A 13,401-nucleotide genomic window follows, 5' to 3' on the forward strand; every position below is an offset into this window, starting at 1 on the left:
GGCAAATCTGCCCTTGTAGCAGAGAAAGGCCCCAAGCATCAGACCAAGTGTAGTTCTACCCAAGAGAGAGGATTTGGAGGTCTGCTCACCAGGTAGGCACCTCTCTGTAGTGCATACAAGGGGTGGGCAGATGGCGCAAGGACAGAGAGAAGTTAAGAGTTTAAATGGAGAAGATTAATTATTTGGGCAGCGGATAGGAATGTTGACCCAGATTCAGCCCTTATACAAACGGTTTTGGAACACTTGGTACACTTAAAAACAATGGGTTTGTTTCTCTTGACTAAAGTCCACCTAGCAGCAATGGCAGTAGTCCATACTCATGTAAAGGTTAAAGCCACCTTCTCATACAGTCTCATGAAAACCTTTTTTAAAAGTTTATTGACTCCATATCCCCCAGTTCATGACCCGGTCCCTCCATGGAATTTGAATTAGTACTAAGACAACCTATATCTTCCCCGCTTGAGCCTCTACGGGATTGTTTTGTTTCATCTTTCCATAGAGACAGCTTTTTATAATAGCAATTTCTTCCACCAGAAAAATTAGTGAGTTGTATGCACTGATGGCAGACCACCTTCCCCATACTACTTTTCATAAAGATAAAGTCATCTTAGACCACATCCTAAATTCCTTCCAAAGGTTGTCTCGGAGTTCTGTATCAATCAGAATATAAATTTACTTGTTTTTTTCCTAAACCTCATTCGCATAAAGGGGAGTCTAGATTACATTGCTTAAATGAGTGCTCTTAGCTTATATTACCTGATAGAATGAAGAACTTCATGTCTTGTCCAAGTTATTTGTTTCATTTGCTGGTACTTCTAAGGGTCAGGCCATTTCAGCACAGTTCCTGTCCAGACGGGTTAGACTTTGTATTGAGGAATTTTATCAAAAAGCTTCCCTTTCTCCTTCTGGTCCTCTTAGAACCCATTCTCAGAAGGGTAGGTACATCTGTAGCAGTCTCCAAACATATTCCTCGTATTGAAATATGCAGGGCTGCTCCATGGCGTTCAAGTCACACTTTTACAGGACCTTATGCATTGGATCTGGCATCCAGCTCTGAAGCACAGTTTGGCAGAGTGGTGCTTCAGTCATTATTTAATTAAAACTCTGCTCCCTCCTTCCTTATTTACAGTCCTGCGTGTCTAACTGTCCCGAGAGTGGGAACATGCAGAGGACACTCGAAGAAGTAGTGAAGGTTGGGTGGTGGTAACTGGAATTCTTTGAGGTGTACTCTGCGTGTTCACACTCCCCACCTGCGTTCCCCGCTCCTCCAGCATCCTAGTTTTAGTGTTAGGTGGCATTCCACTTTTGTAGTTGGAAGGAACTGAGATGGCAGTAGCGCCAAGCCCCCCTTTTATAGCCACACCCACAGAACGCGCACCGATGCTGGGGGCAGGGGAGGGATGTGCACTAACGCGCACGGCTAGTAGAAGGTTGCACTGCCCTGGCTGCTCCCAGTCAGCGTATCGCAGGAGTGAACATGCAAGAGTCTGTCTCAAAGAACTCCACTTACAACTAGCCAACCTTCATTGCCTAATCATAATGTGACCTTACCAGGGGCTTTGCATTGGACTCTTTATTAATTTGTTATGTAGGCTGAGAGCCATAGCACACTGGGAGAAATATGCATGTTGCTCTGTGCCTTCGAAGGCGGGTTCCATAATCCATTGCTTTTATATCTGTTTTGTTCAGCTTCTCACTTTTTATTGCTCTTCGATCCATTAGTATGATGCTGAAATAGCCTCAAGCTTCTCTTATCCCTCCCAAGAGTGTGTGAGTGAACTTGTCAGATAGTCGCTATATTAAAATGCCCAAGGACTAATTAACGAGAAGCAATAGAACAATTAGCGTTAGGTAATTTGATGCCCAGTATCAAATAACCGTGATTATTGCATTTCCCCTGTGTGTATTGTCTGGGGGAAAGTCAATAAAAGAAACATAAAGCCTAATTCTTTCAGGGAAAATAATTAATTTTAAATCCAGTCAGTAAAAAAATTCAACTCTAGTCAAGCAAAATCAAAGATGTTGCCCCAAGATTGTGGTAATGGAGTCCACCTAAAAGAACTTGAAATACTCAGCTTTTGTTTGTTATCATTTCTATTCTGGCGGTGCCAACAGTGACATTAGGACTCAGTGAGGGTTGCTGCATTTACAGATCTCTTGCAGTTAAGGTGTAGATAATTGGCTGCTTTATTGAGGAATGTTTTGGGCTTTAACAAACCGAACGTTACAAGTGAGCTGAGCTGATTACACAGTTACAGCTACTAGGTTATCATTAAACTTCTCTCCATCACCAGTGAAATCCTGTTGCCCTGGAAATAGCTGTGGAAGACCCAATATGCAGTGAAAATAGGATTCCCTTTGCATGGTGCAGACTGCCATGCTCAGAGACTGATCCGCATCTTCCAGGTAGCAGAGCAGAGCTTGGTGGTGGCTGTCTCCATAGGGGCGACTGTGAGCAGGCCAGAGGTATAGAGCAAACCATAGAGATGCACTGGCCCTATGTAGCATGTAGGTTCTGGCAAGAGCTTATTGTCTCTCTTTGCTCTAGCCCCATGACAGTGTAGTAGCAAGTCTGGAGCGGCTCCACGGCCACTGCTAAAGGATGGAGCTCTGGGTTCTGCTCCTTAGACATTTGAACTCAGAGCAGAATCTTTAATATGCATGGGATTTCAGGGTCACAGTGAGAGATTGCTCTCCAAGCCAGCAATAATATTTTGAAGTGAAACCTCTTTACAGATTGGATTCAGTATCTGAAAGAGATCAGTAAAACGTGCCTTGTAAAGTGGTTTGGAGTTCTTGTTGTGTAGTCAAAGGCGATGGTCTCCTGTTCTTGCTGTTGCTTTGTGAAGCAGCATGCACCATGCATTATCATTTATTATTTGTATTACCATGGTGCCTAGGAGTCCCAGTCACCGACCACGACTCCATTGTGCTAGGGGCTGTACAAACAGAACAAAAAGACAATCCCTGCCCTAAAGAGCATCTCAGAGCAATCTAAGCATAAAAGAAAAACCAACAGATGAATACAGACAGGCAGAGGGAGTACAAGAAAACATCAGGACATGACAGCAGTGGTCTCAGCACACCAGCAGCCTAACAGTTGTCATGTTTTTTGTAGGCCTCCCAGCAAAGGAGACTTTTGAGGGCAGGTCTACACTACAAATTTACATCAGTGCAGCAGCACGGATGCAGCTTTGCTGCTCTAGCAGGCCTGGTGAAGACGCTGTAAGCTGACGGGAGAGAGCTCTCCCATAGGCTTCATAACTCCACCTCTGTGAGAGGCGGGAGCTATGTCGGCAGGAGCAGCTCTCCAGCTGACATAGCGCTGTCTATCTGGGGGGTTAAGATCAGTATAATGATGTTGCTTAGGGGTATGGATTTTTCACACCCCTGAGCGATGTAGTTATTACTGAAGTAAGTATGCAGTGTAGACCAAGCCTAAGGAAGGTTTTGAAGGAAGATAAGGAGTTAGTTTTGCAGATGTTTATCAGGAGCTCCTCCCAGGCAGCAGGGCAGCATGGGAGAAAGCACCAAGGTGCTAGTTTGAAAATTTAGCAAGTGGGCAATAAAGAATGGAGCCGTGGGCCAGCTGGAGGCAGGAACCAACCTTTTGATAATGAAAGATCAAAGGTAAGTGGGACTAGGCTGTGAAAGGTCTTGGAAGTGAAGACAAGAAGCTTATGTTTGATACAATTGAGAAAGGGCGAGTCAGTGGTGGGATTCAAAGAGGGCTTTGGTTCTTTTGTTGTTAGATCTCATACGCTTTTAATACTTCAGATTTCTTCTCTCATTGTTTCCTCAGAAGAGTATATGTGAAAGCAGGTCTCTGCCTCTCACTGTGGTTGGCTCTCATTTATTCCAAGCCATGAAAGCTGGCTACCCAGTCGACTTAGAACGAGCGGGTCTGACTCCTGAGGTTCAGAAGCTTATTACTGATATCATCCAAAACCCTCCCATCAACTCAGGTGAGAAGCACAGCTCTAGTCTGAAGGTCTCAATGACAGTCATTGGGATATGAATAAAGCAAACAAGAAACGTATGTATCCTGTTTGTTCCTTTGGTGAGAATTCATCACTCAAAGGACCCATTCCTGAGCCAGGCTGAGCATGGCAGGGCAAAGGGCCTTCCCCTTGGGTTTCAAGCCAATGGGAGATAAGGGTGCATGGCAAGCCACAGCCTCAAGCCGTAAAAGAGAGGAGGAGGGGAGTTTTCTTTAAGAACTTCTTAGTTGAGTGCAGACACAAGATTGGTGTCTCAACAATATGTAAAAAGATCCAGACATAATTTTTTAACTGGTTTCAGAGTAACAGCCGTGTTAGTCTGTATTCGCAAAAAGAAAAGGAGGACTTGTGGCACCTTAGAGACTAACCAATTTATTAGAGCATAAGCTTTCGTGAGCTACAGCTCACTTCTTCAGATGAAGTGAAGTGAAGAAGAAGAAGTGAGCTGTAGCTCACGAAAGCTTATGCTCTAATAAATTGGTTAGTCTCTAAGGTGCCACAAGTCTTCCTTTTAATTTTTTAACTGTGTCCGTATTTAGGCACCTAACTTCAGCCTCTGAGTTTGAAAATGTTGGCCCCAGTGAATAGTTAGGCATCAGCAGCATGCCAAGTGAATCGTTGAAAATATCTTGAATTTCCTCACATTGCAAACCTGGGTCATTTAAGATACTGGGGTGATAAAGAGAACCAGACAAGTAAACTAATAAATAGATTGTTACCTGCATTTTAAAACTTATCAGAATTCTTTAATGTTAGATGGGCACCTGATTTAGTGATTTAAGCTCACAACTGGTAGCCCCAAAGCAGGGTTTCAATTTCCAGCTCTTCCACTGATCTACTGCTTGGCCTTGGGTGAGTCGTGTCATCTCTGTGGTTGTTTCCCCATCAGAAGGAAGTAGCTATCATCCCTCCGTATTGCAGGTGAGGTAATGGAGAAGTTGCATTTGTCATTTCTAGCAGAGCTGGAGATAGAACCCAGATCTCTAATGTGGCAACTATTGATGATGATCTTCATTCTATTTAAAAGGACACCAGTTACAATTGTAACCCACACACCTCCTGGGTGTGGTGTTCTGTTCCATCTGGTGGCACTGAGACCACTTAGAGAGAGAGAGAGAAAATGAGTCTGCTCTACAGCCTTAGCTAAGAGTCAGTCGGCTTTTAGCTCATGCTGTAGAGGCTCTTACACTAAGCTCCAGAGGTCCCCGGTTCAATCCCGCCCGCCGACAATTACGGTCTGTTGGCGTTACACAGTAACAATAAGGAAAAATGCTCTGAGTCTTCTCTTCTTTCCATACCCCCAATTCTACTGGGGCCATTCATGAGTCATTGCCATTCGCAGGAGGAAAGCATGGAGCTTAGAAGAACCAGAGGAGTTTCTGGGAGTCTGAAGGTTCATTCTCACCAGTTCAGCAATTCCCTGCTGTAGAGCTGGGCTCTGTTATTTCTGGACTTTGTACACTAAGCTGACCTGTAGGTAGGTCAGTCTGCTGCACAGTGATCACATGCAACTTTCTAGGGCTTGTGGGCCCAGATGCAATTCAGCGTTGTACCTGTTAAACAGCACTGTCAAGATCAGCTTCTTATCTGTACTACAGATAACCCCATAAAATCTGAATGACTTCCACAGGGTGGAGTGTTTAGCTCTGTGCATTTCATTCAGCTGGGACAGTGACACCTGGCTGCTACGTTTATAGTCAGTCACTCCTTTGTTTCCATGTGCTAACACAATGCCGTGGTGTTTGGGCTGCAGCACTCTTGTTGCAGAACTTGTTGAACAATCTACTTCCACTTAACTACAAAAATCAGGAAAACACTTCTGTTAAGCTTTTCTGTAAGGTTTTGGACGTAAACTACTTTTGTCCCTTTTAAGTAAAATGAAGAATGTTGTCAGTATTTACCAGAGATGATTCATTTGTATTCTGTGCATCACTTTATTTCTGGATAGCAGAGTGTGAGCAGCTGTTAAGTGATAAACAGATTTCAGACTAGAAAGAAGACGCAGACTTTTAACATTGAGGTCCATCACTGGATGGAGCAATTTGCCCAGGGATGTGGTGGATACTCCATCACTTGAAGTCTTTAAATTAAGATTGCTTATTTTTTTATAAAAGATCCGTTCTAGTTAAACCACAGTTAATTCAGGGAAGTTGTCTGGCCTGCGTTATGATCACAATGGTCCCTTCTGACCTTAAACTCTGTGAATCTGTGAAAGTGTTTATGAAAGGTACCAGTGCCACCTTATGGTGTGTAGTGATTAGAGGGGCAAGGGTGAGTTGGGGGAGGAGATTGAGATGGAGAGGTGGCCATGACATTAGGGTAGGTGATTGCCAGTGACATCACTCGATCATTAGGGGTGTGATTCTGAGGATAGGGGAAGAGGCTGCAGAGGGATGCATTAAGGAGAGTGCAGGCAGACCTGTAGCATGAGAGTTTGGCTTGTTTGGATGTGCCGTCACCAGGGTGGCTGATGTGATTACAGAGAAGTCCTTGTTATGTCAAACTAACAGCAAATGATATTTGTGACAAATAAGCAAATACAGGAACTCCTCACTTTAAGTCATCCCGGTTAACATTGTTTCGTTGTTATGTTGCTGATCAATTACGGGACATGCTCGTTTAAAGTTGTATAGTGCTCCCTTTGGCAGCCGCCTGCTTTGTCCACTGCTTGCAGGAAGAGCACCCGGGTGGAGCTAGCTGGTGGGGGCTTGGAACTAGGGTGGACTGGCAGCCCCCCTAGCAGCTCCCTGCTCCTCTACGTTCCCTGTGCAGCAGCTGCCCAGCAGACTATCAATTGCGGGCAGTTCAGCTGTCCCTCCCCCACTGCCATGTGCTGCTCCTGCCCTCTGCCTTGGAGCTGCTCCCCGAGCCTCCTGCTTGCTGTGCAGGGCAGGAAGAGGGGGGCTAATGTCAGGGTGTCTCCCTCCCCCCTGCTCCTGCACCCTGCATACCCCATCTTCCATAGAGCAGGGGGGACACAAGACAGTCCCGGAGGGAGCAGCTGAGGTGGGTCTCAGCTTGCTGATCTAATTAACAAGGCAGCATACTTAAGACAGGAATCAGCATATTCAAAGGAGAAATGCGCGCACGCACACACACACGATGTGTGTCTCTGTCTGCTATGCTTTCTTCCCTCCCTTCATTCCTTCTGCCTTGTAGAGTGTGAGGCTACATTAACAACAACGAGTTAACCCTTGAGGATTAGTTCATCGTTTAGCAGTAAGGCATTCCCTGGGAAATATCCCACCCTCTGACCTCACCACCTCAGCCAACCTTCACAATCATTATTGCTGTGTACCAGTATTAAATTGTTATGTATATATAATATAGTCTTTTGTCTGGTGAAAAAAATTTCCCTGGAACCTAACCCCCCCATTTACATTAATTCTTATGTGGAAACTGGATTCGCTTAACATCGTTTCGCTTAAAGTCGCATTTTTCAGGAACATAACTACAACGTTAAGTGAGGAGTTCCTGTACCTCCCTTAGGCCAAGTTGCAAAGGACTCCTAGTATACTGGCTCATATTGTATGTGATGCAATGCCTAAGCACTTGGCTGAGTTGGAGTTAGTCCAGTTAGAAAGTGCCTTTCATGACCTTAACACGTGGAGAGCATGTTATTCTGGTTAGTTTGATTTTATCACAGATCCTTGTAGTAACAGTGAAATCCCTGAAAGATTATTTAGGTAACACTCAAAGAGCTGGAATCATGCACAGCTCTATATTTACTGTAAATGCTAAGCATTATGGCTGGAATTTCAAATAACCCTCAGGGAGCTCAAACTCATGAGGCTCCTTTGACAGTCCACCCTGTATCTATAAGTGGGGATAATAATGCTTACCTACGTCTCGTAGAGCACCGTGAGAACATTAGGTGGCAAGCATTCTGCAAGTGCTGTTACTTGTGGTTTGTGGTGGTGAGGCTGACGGCTGTTCTTTGAATCAGTGCAGGGAGGGCAGTTCATTATCCCAGCACCATGGTTTGGGGGCTGATGAGAGAGGCACACAAACTTCGAACTAAGAAAATGACCACTGGTCTGGATAAAAATGAAGAAATAACAGACGTTTGTGGCTAGCATTTATTGTTAAAGTTAATATTGTGATTGGACATGGTCCTTTTTGAAAATATTTTGTTCAAATAAAACAACGAAAATGCCACACCACCTTCTTATGCACCAACTTACAGGTACACATTCCTACGCTATGAGAAGGAGATATTGGAAACATATTTTTTCTTTATTTTTATTTTTTTATAAAAGTGTCCTTTTAGCATTTGGTCAGTTTTTAGTTTCTCTGAAATTTCCAGACCCCTTCACACTCCTGCTATTTTCAGTGAGCCCAGAAACCCTTTTAGGAGCAGTTAGAGGGCTATCCAGACACCTTCAACTCACTTTCAGCTGCATAAACTCAACTGGGTGCTTGGAGAACTCCAATTTCAGTTGGACAGAAAGCGGGGGTTGCACTGGCCAGTGCTGCTGAAAAGTAGCTGGATCAGCAGGGGAGGAGTTTGAAATGACTTATTTTCTGTGAGCCCCTGGCTCCCATCTACTACAAATCATAGGTGGACAGACTCCTACAGTGCTCCTCTTCATTAAGAAAGTGAATTAAGGGCATTGTCGATGCAATGTCTTAAAATAAGAGGAAAGCTGTAGAAGAGCCTAGCTGCCTTTAAAGTACAGCACCTGGCTAGAGATGAGGAAGGAAAGTTGGGGAGAAGAGTGCGAATGGCTAATTGGACCAATTATGACTGCAGTGGGGTTGCATGACTGTAAGTGAGGTCAGGATTTGCTGTTTGGGCTAATATTTTCCTTTCTCATGAAGTTCAAGCTGTGAACTGTATTTTATTGTATTGTTTAACCCATTCCATGCTGTAAAATATGCTGTGCTTTAATGAGGGGAAAATTCACTGGCTGTTGATGTTCAACCCTCCTTCCCCAAAGCTCAACAGAGTGCTCCTGGAGCTCTAATTTGGACAAGGACTTCAGGAACTTGTGGGGTTTACTAAAATAAATATATATATATATATATATTATCCCTCCAAGATGTAACCAGAATGACAGCGATTAGAGCACTGGTCCCTGCAAATATCGAGCTGTACCTGATCCGAATGGCAATTGCGCTGCTGCAGAAAGGGTGTGGAAATGGGCAGCTGGGCCAACCGTGTGAGTCAGGCAAGAAAAGCCTCTCAGCTGAGTGTGAAGGGCCGCCGGCCAGCATGGGGCCAGCCCAGAAGAACAAGGAAGGAATGCCATGGACTGAAACAGAGGTTAGTAAAGCAAGTTATAAGACAGTCTGCTTCTGCAAAAAGAAGGTTTATTTTGTAGAGATGTCGTAATGTTTGATTTAAGGTGCTTTTTATAATGCCATTAAGTGGTGTTCTAATTAACTTCTTATACATCAGGTACCAATGAAAGTAGCTGCATTTTTAGCACAATTCAAGTTTTGAACGTGTTGTTAATCACTGAGATCAGCTTTGCATAAGACAAACCTATGTGCATAGGAGAAACCCGTGTGCTTTCCTGTTCTGTGGGTAAATGATATGAATGCCCTGAAGTGTCTCTTCCTGCACTGTTCAGACACTACCTACTCCTGTATGGAATTACGAAAACCTTGTTCAGACTTCCTGTGTGACCTCGGCCAAGTCACTCAGGCTCCCTGTGCCTCAGTTCCCCATCGTACAGTAGGGATAATGCCCTGCCTTATGGGGGTGTTGTGAGGGTAAACACATTAAAGATAGTGAAGTGCTCAGATGCTATGGTGATGGAGCCCTATGAATGCCTAAGATAGATAGATTGGAGACTGTGCCAGGCATTTAGGAGCAAGATGGACTTCTGGACATTCTGACCCCTGGGCAGCAGAGTTCAAAAGCGCTACCTGACAGGTCACTCATAAGAACGGCCATACTGGGTCAGACCAGTGGTCCATCTAGCCCAGTATCCTGTCCTCTGACAGTTGCCAATGCCAGGTGCCCCAGAGGGAATGAACAGAACAGGTAACCATCAGGTGATCCATCCCCTGTTGCCCCTTCCCAGCTTCTGGCAAACAGAGGCTAGGGACACTTCAGAGCATGGTTTTGCATCCCACCCATTCTGGCTAGTAGCCATTGATGGACCTATCCTCCATGAATGTATCTAATTCTTTTTTGAACCCTTTTATAGTCTTGGCCTTCACAACATCCTCTGGCAAAGAGTTCCACAGGTTGACTGTGAGTTGTGTGAAGAAATACTTCCTTTTGTTTGTTTTAAACCAGCTGCCTATTAATTTCATTTGGTGAGCCCTAGTTCTTGTGCTCTGAGAAGGAGTAAATAGCACTTCCTTATTTACTTTCTCCACACCAGTCATGATTTTATAGACCTCTATCATGTGTCCCTCCTTAGTCGTCTCTTTTCCAAGCTGAAAAGTCCAGGTCTTATTAATCTCTCTTTATATGGAAGCTGTTCCATACCCCTCATCATTTTTGTTGCCCTTTTCTGTACCTTTTCCAATTCCAATAAATCTTTTTTTGAGATAGGGCGACCAGATCTGCACGCAGTATTCAAGATGTGGGCATACGATGAATTTCTATAGAGGCAATATGATATTTTCTGTCTTATCTGTCCCTTTCCTAATGATTCCCAACATTCCAACTCCTGAACGGAATGTAGCACTGTGAGATTGCAGCTGAAGGGCTGTTTATGCCAACCTGGGTACGTATGTCTATGCTGGCACTGTGGCTATAGAACCACATGAGCAGGGGAGTTGTGTTGCTCTGAAAAGCGGAATAACTATGCTAGTAAAAGTGGAGGCTTTTGTCAGAGATAAAATAAGCATGAACGTGTTTCAGGTTTTGCTGAAAAAACGTGAGTTTTGCTCCAGTCATCATTAACTTAAAAAAATTTGTATTGTCCGCTAACTTTGCCACCTTCCTGCTTGCACTTTTTCTAAATAATTAATACATATATTAAGTAACATGGGATCCAATATGGAACCTTCAGGTTCCGACTCTTAACCTTTTGCTGATGAACTTTCACCATTTATTCCTACTTTTCGTTTCTTGTCTCTTAGCCAGTTTTTAATCCATGACAATACTTTGCCTGTCACCCCCTGACTACTGCAGAGTTTCTTTAGTAGCCTCTTGCTGGGGATTTCATCTTAACATTCCTAAACTCTCAATCCACTTTACTGGCTTTGACAGGGCTCTGTCTCAATTTCCAGAAGTGTATCCTTTTGTCTCGAGTAACCTCTGGAGTCTTGTCACGTAGCCCCGCTGGTTTACTGCTTTCCTTCCTGCTTCCCTTCTGAGGCTGTCCTTGTTTTCTGAAGTTGCCTCCATGCCAGATCTAAAGACTTCAATTTCTGCATAAATGTGCTTCTGTTTGTAACTGATATAGCAGATCCAGTGATGGAAAGTTATTGGCATGGTGCATTTTAACAGTCACAATAAATTTACCATAGTATTTTAACAATGAATGTATGGGGACTAAGTTGAGAGAACTGAGCTCCTGTTCATTTGTGAGCTAGGACCAAGTTCAGTGCCTTTGAAAGAGATGCTAGTTCTAGTAACCCAGTGCCCCGCTAGTACCAATCTCACATTTGTTATTGCTTTTAAAGGCGAATTCAAAGAAGCCAACCACGCACACATACAAGTTTGTGTCCAAGGAAGGAGCAAAACAAGATCATCCACATATGGATTCTTCACCTTGGGTAAATTTGTGTCTTTATATTGTAACACGTGATAGTTTTGCTGATAGCAAGTGAGATGGGTAATCTATTCCAATGCCCTATTTTTGATGTTCATGTCTTTCTGAACAACTTTGTTTTGGACTGAAATTTCCTAGCACTTAAATAATAGGGTGATAGGTGCTGTACAAAAGCCTTAGTGGACAGAAACATCTCAGTCCATCTCTATATATTAACTAACCCTTTTGCTGGAAAGAACACCTCTGAGCAATAAGCAGTTCGGAGTCGCCACCAAATATTTAAAGGCTCCAAAACTGCTGTGGAATGCAGTGCCTAATGCTTCTCAGGTCTACCAACAAGGCTGTTGAAATACAAGTTTCAGCACCTTGTGTCTGAAATAAGTGCTCCATTTCCTGAAGTTCTGATGGGATGAAAAAGATGTAAATGAACTAGTGGTCTAATTAAGTACAAGGCACTATATATCCTCCCTTACTATTATGTAAGCTTATTTTCAAAATAAAGAACTTTCCATGAATGAAATATTAATTGTTTGGATTTTGAATCTTAATGCGGTAAGTGGAAAGTTTGCTTTAACAGGCCATGTTTTATTCTTCTAAAATGGGAAGCTTGTAAAGAGCAGCAAGATGGATGACAAACAACCCCCAAATGCAGAACGGGATGTACCAAGCCATCAAACCTCCCTTCGTTTGGCCTCCTGGAATCAGCCTCCCTTGGATCCTGATGAAGAGGAACTGTTCAGTGACTCCCAATCAAAGGTAGCACTCTGATCCATAATCTTAGTTACGCCTCGCAGGGTCCTAGAGCTTGGGCCTCAGCCCAGAAGTCTTCCTGTGCCCGCGAGCCTGAGTCGACTGGCATGGGCCAGCTGTGCGTTTTTCTTTGCTATGTAGATAGACCCATACAACTTACTATTGTTTTCCCCGTGCAGTAATTATGCTCTGAAATCAAGCTTGTCTCTCTCAGACTAGACAGATTAAGCTCTTCAAGTCTCTCACTGTAAGCCATTTACTCCAAATCATTTTTGTGGCTCCTTTCTACAGTTTCTCCAATTTTTCAACATCCTTTTAAAAATGAACACCAAGACTGTACAAAGTATCCAGTATCAGTCTCACTAATACCATGTACAGAGGTCTCTAAGATCTTACGTGTTAGAAATAATCTACCCTGAGGCTAACAAACCAGACAGACTTGTAAAATATCACTTACTATAGTTAGTACCTTCTCACCATTTGGGACTACTGGATGCATATCTTAATTCAGTTTCTATATACATTAAAATACCCTATCCTTTTTGTAAGAACATGCTGTTAAAGTCGGATCTATAGTAATTAATGTTGTTTAACTTTTATACTGCAGTAGGACCTAAAGGCTTCAGCCAGGTTGGGTCCCATTGTGCTAGGTGCTGTACAAATATATATTAGTTCCTGCCCCAAAGAGCTTCTAGCCTAAAAACAGTGCGCCAAGTATTATCAGCTGCTGATTATTTACAATTATTGTGAAAGCAGAATTTAGTGAAAGTCCAGTGACTTCAGTGGGACCGATCTCACTGAGTAGGAGGCTCACCTGCCCATCCCCCCTTCACCAGCTATGCTAGTGTCTTGTTTGTATTGAACTTGTTACAATTCTCAGTGTTAACCTCCATAGAAATTTAAATTTACATTTTATTTTTAACCATCAGGAGTCTCCCTCTCTGCCCTAAAGATGCCAGACTCCATCAATT

General features: G+C 43.5%; 1 protein-coding gene across 6 annotated transcripts in view; it reads left to right on the forward strand.

Annotated features, from left to right (window-relative positions):
* Positions 1-13,401, forward strand: part of WRN (WRN RecQ like helicase) — a 112,078-nt gene that overhangs the window by 93,238 nt on the left and 5,439 nt on the right. For 5 of the 6 annotated variants that reach the window (XM_073340321.1, XM_073340320.1, XM_073340325.1 and 2 more), the window contains exons 32-35: positions 3,803-3,965; positions 9,044-9,267; positions 11,592-11,684; positions 12,287-12,436. In XM_073340321.1, coding sequence (XP_073196422.1) covers positions 3,803-3,965; positions 9,044-9,267; positions 11,592-11,684; positions 12,287-12,436 — 630 coding nt within the window. Of the gene's footprint in view, positions 1-3,802; positions 3,966-8,941; positions 9,268-11,591; positions 11,685-12,286; positions 12,437-13,401 lie in introns of those variants that run through there. The other variant, XM_073340326.1, reaches the window with a different exon arrangement.

This window comes from Lepidochelys kempii, chromosome 4, assembly GCF_965140265.1.
Source record: "Lepidochelys kempii isolate rLepKem1 chromosome 4, rLepKem1.hap2, whole genome shotgun sequence".
Classification (NCBI taxonomy): Eukaryota; Metazoa; Chordata; order Testudines; family Cheloniidae; genus Lepidochelys; species Lepidochelys kempii.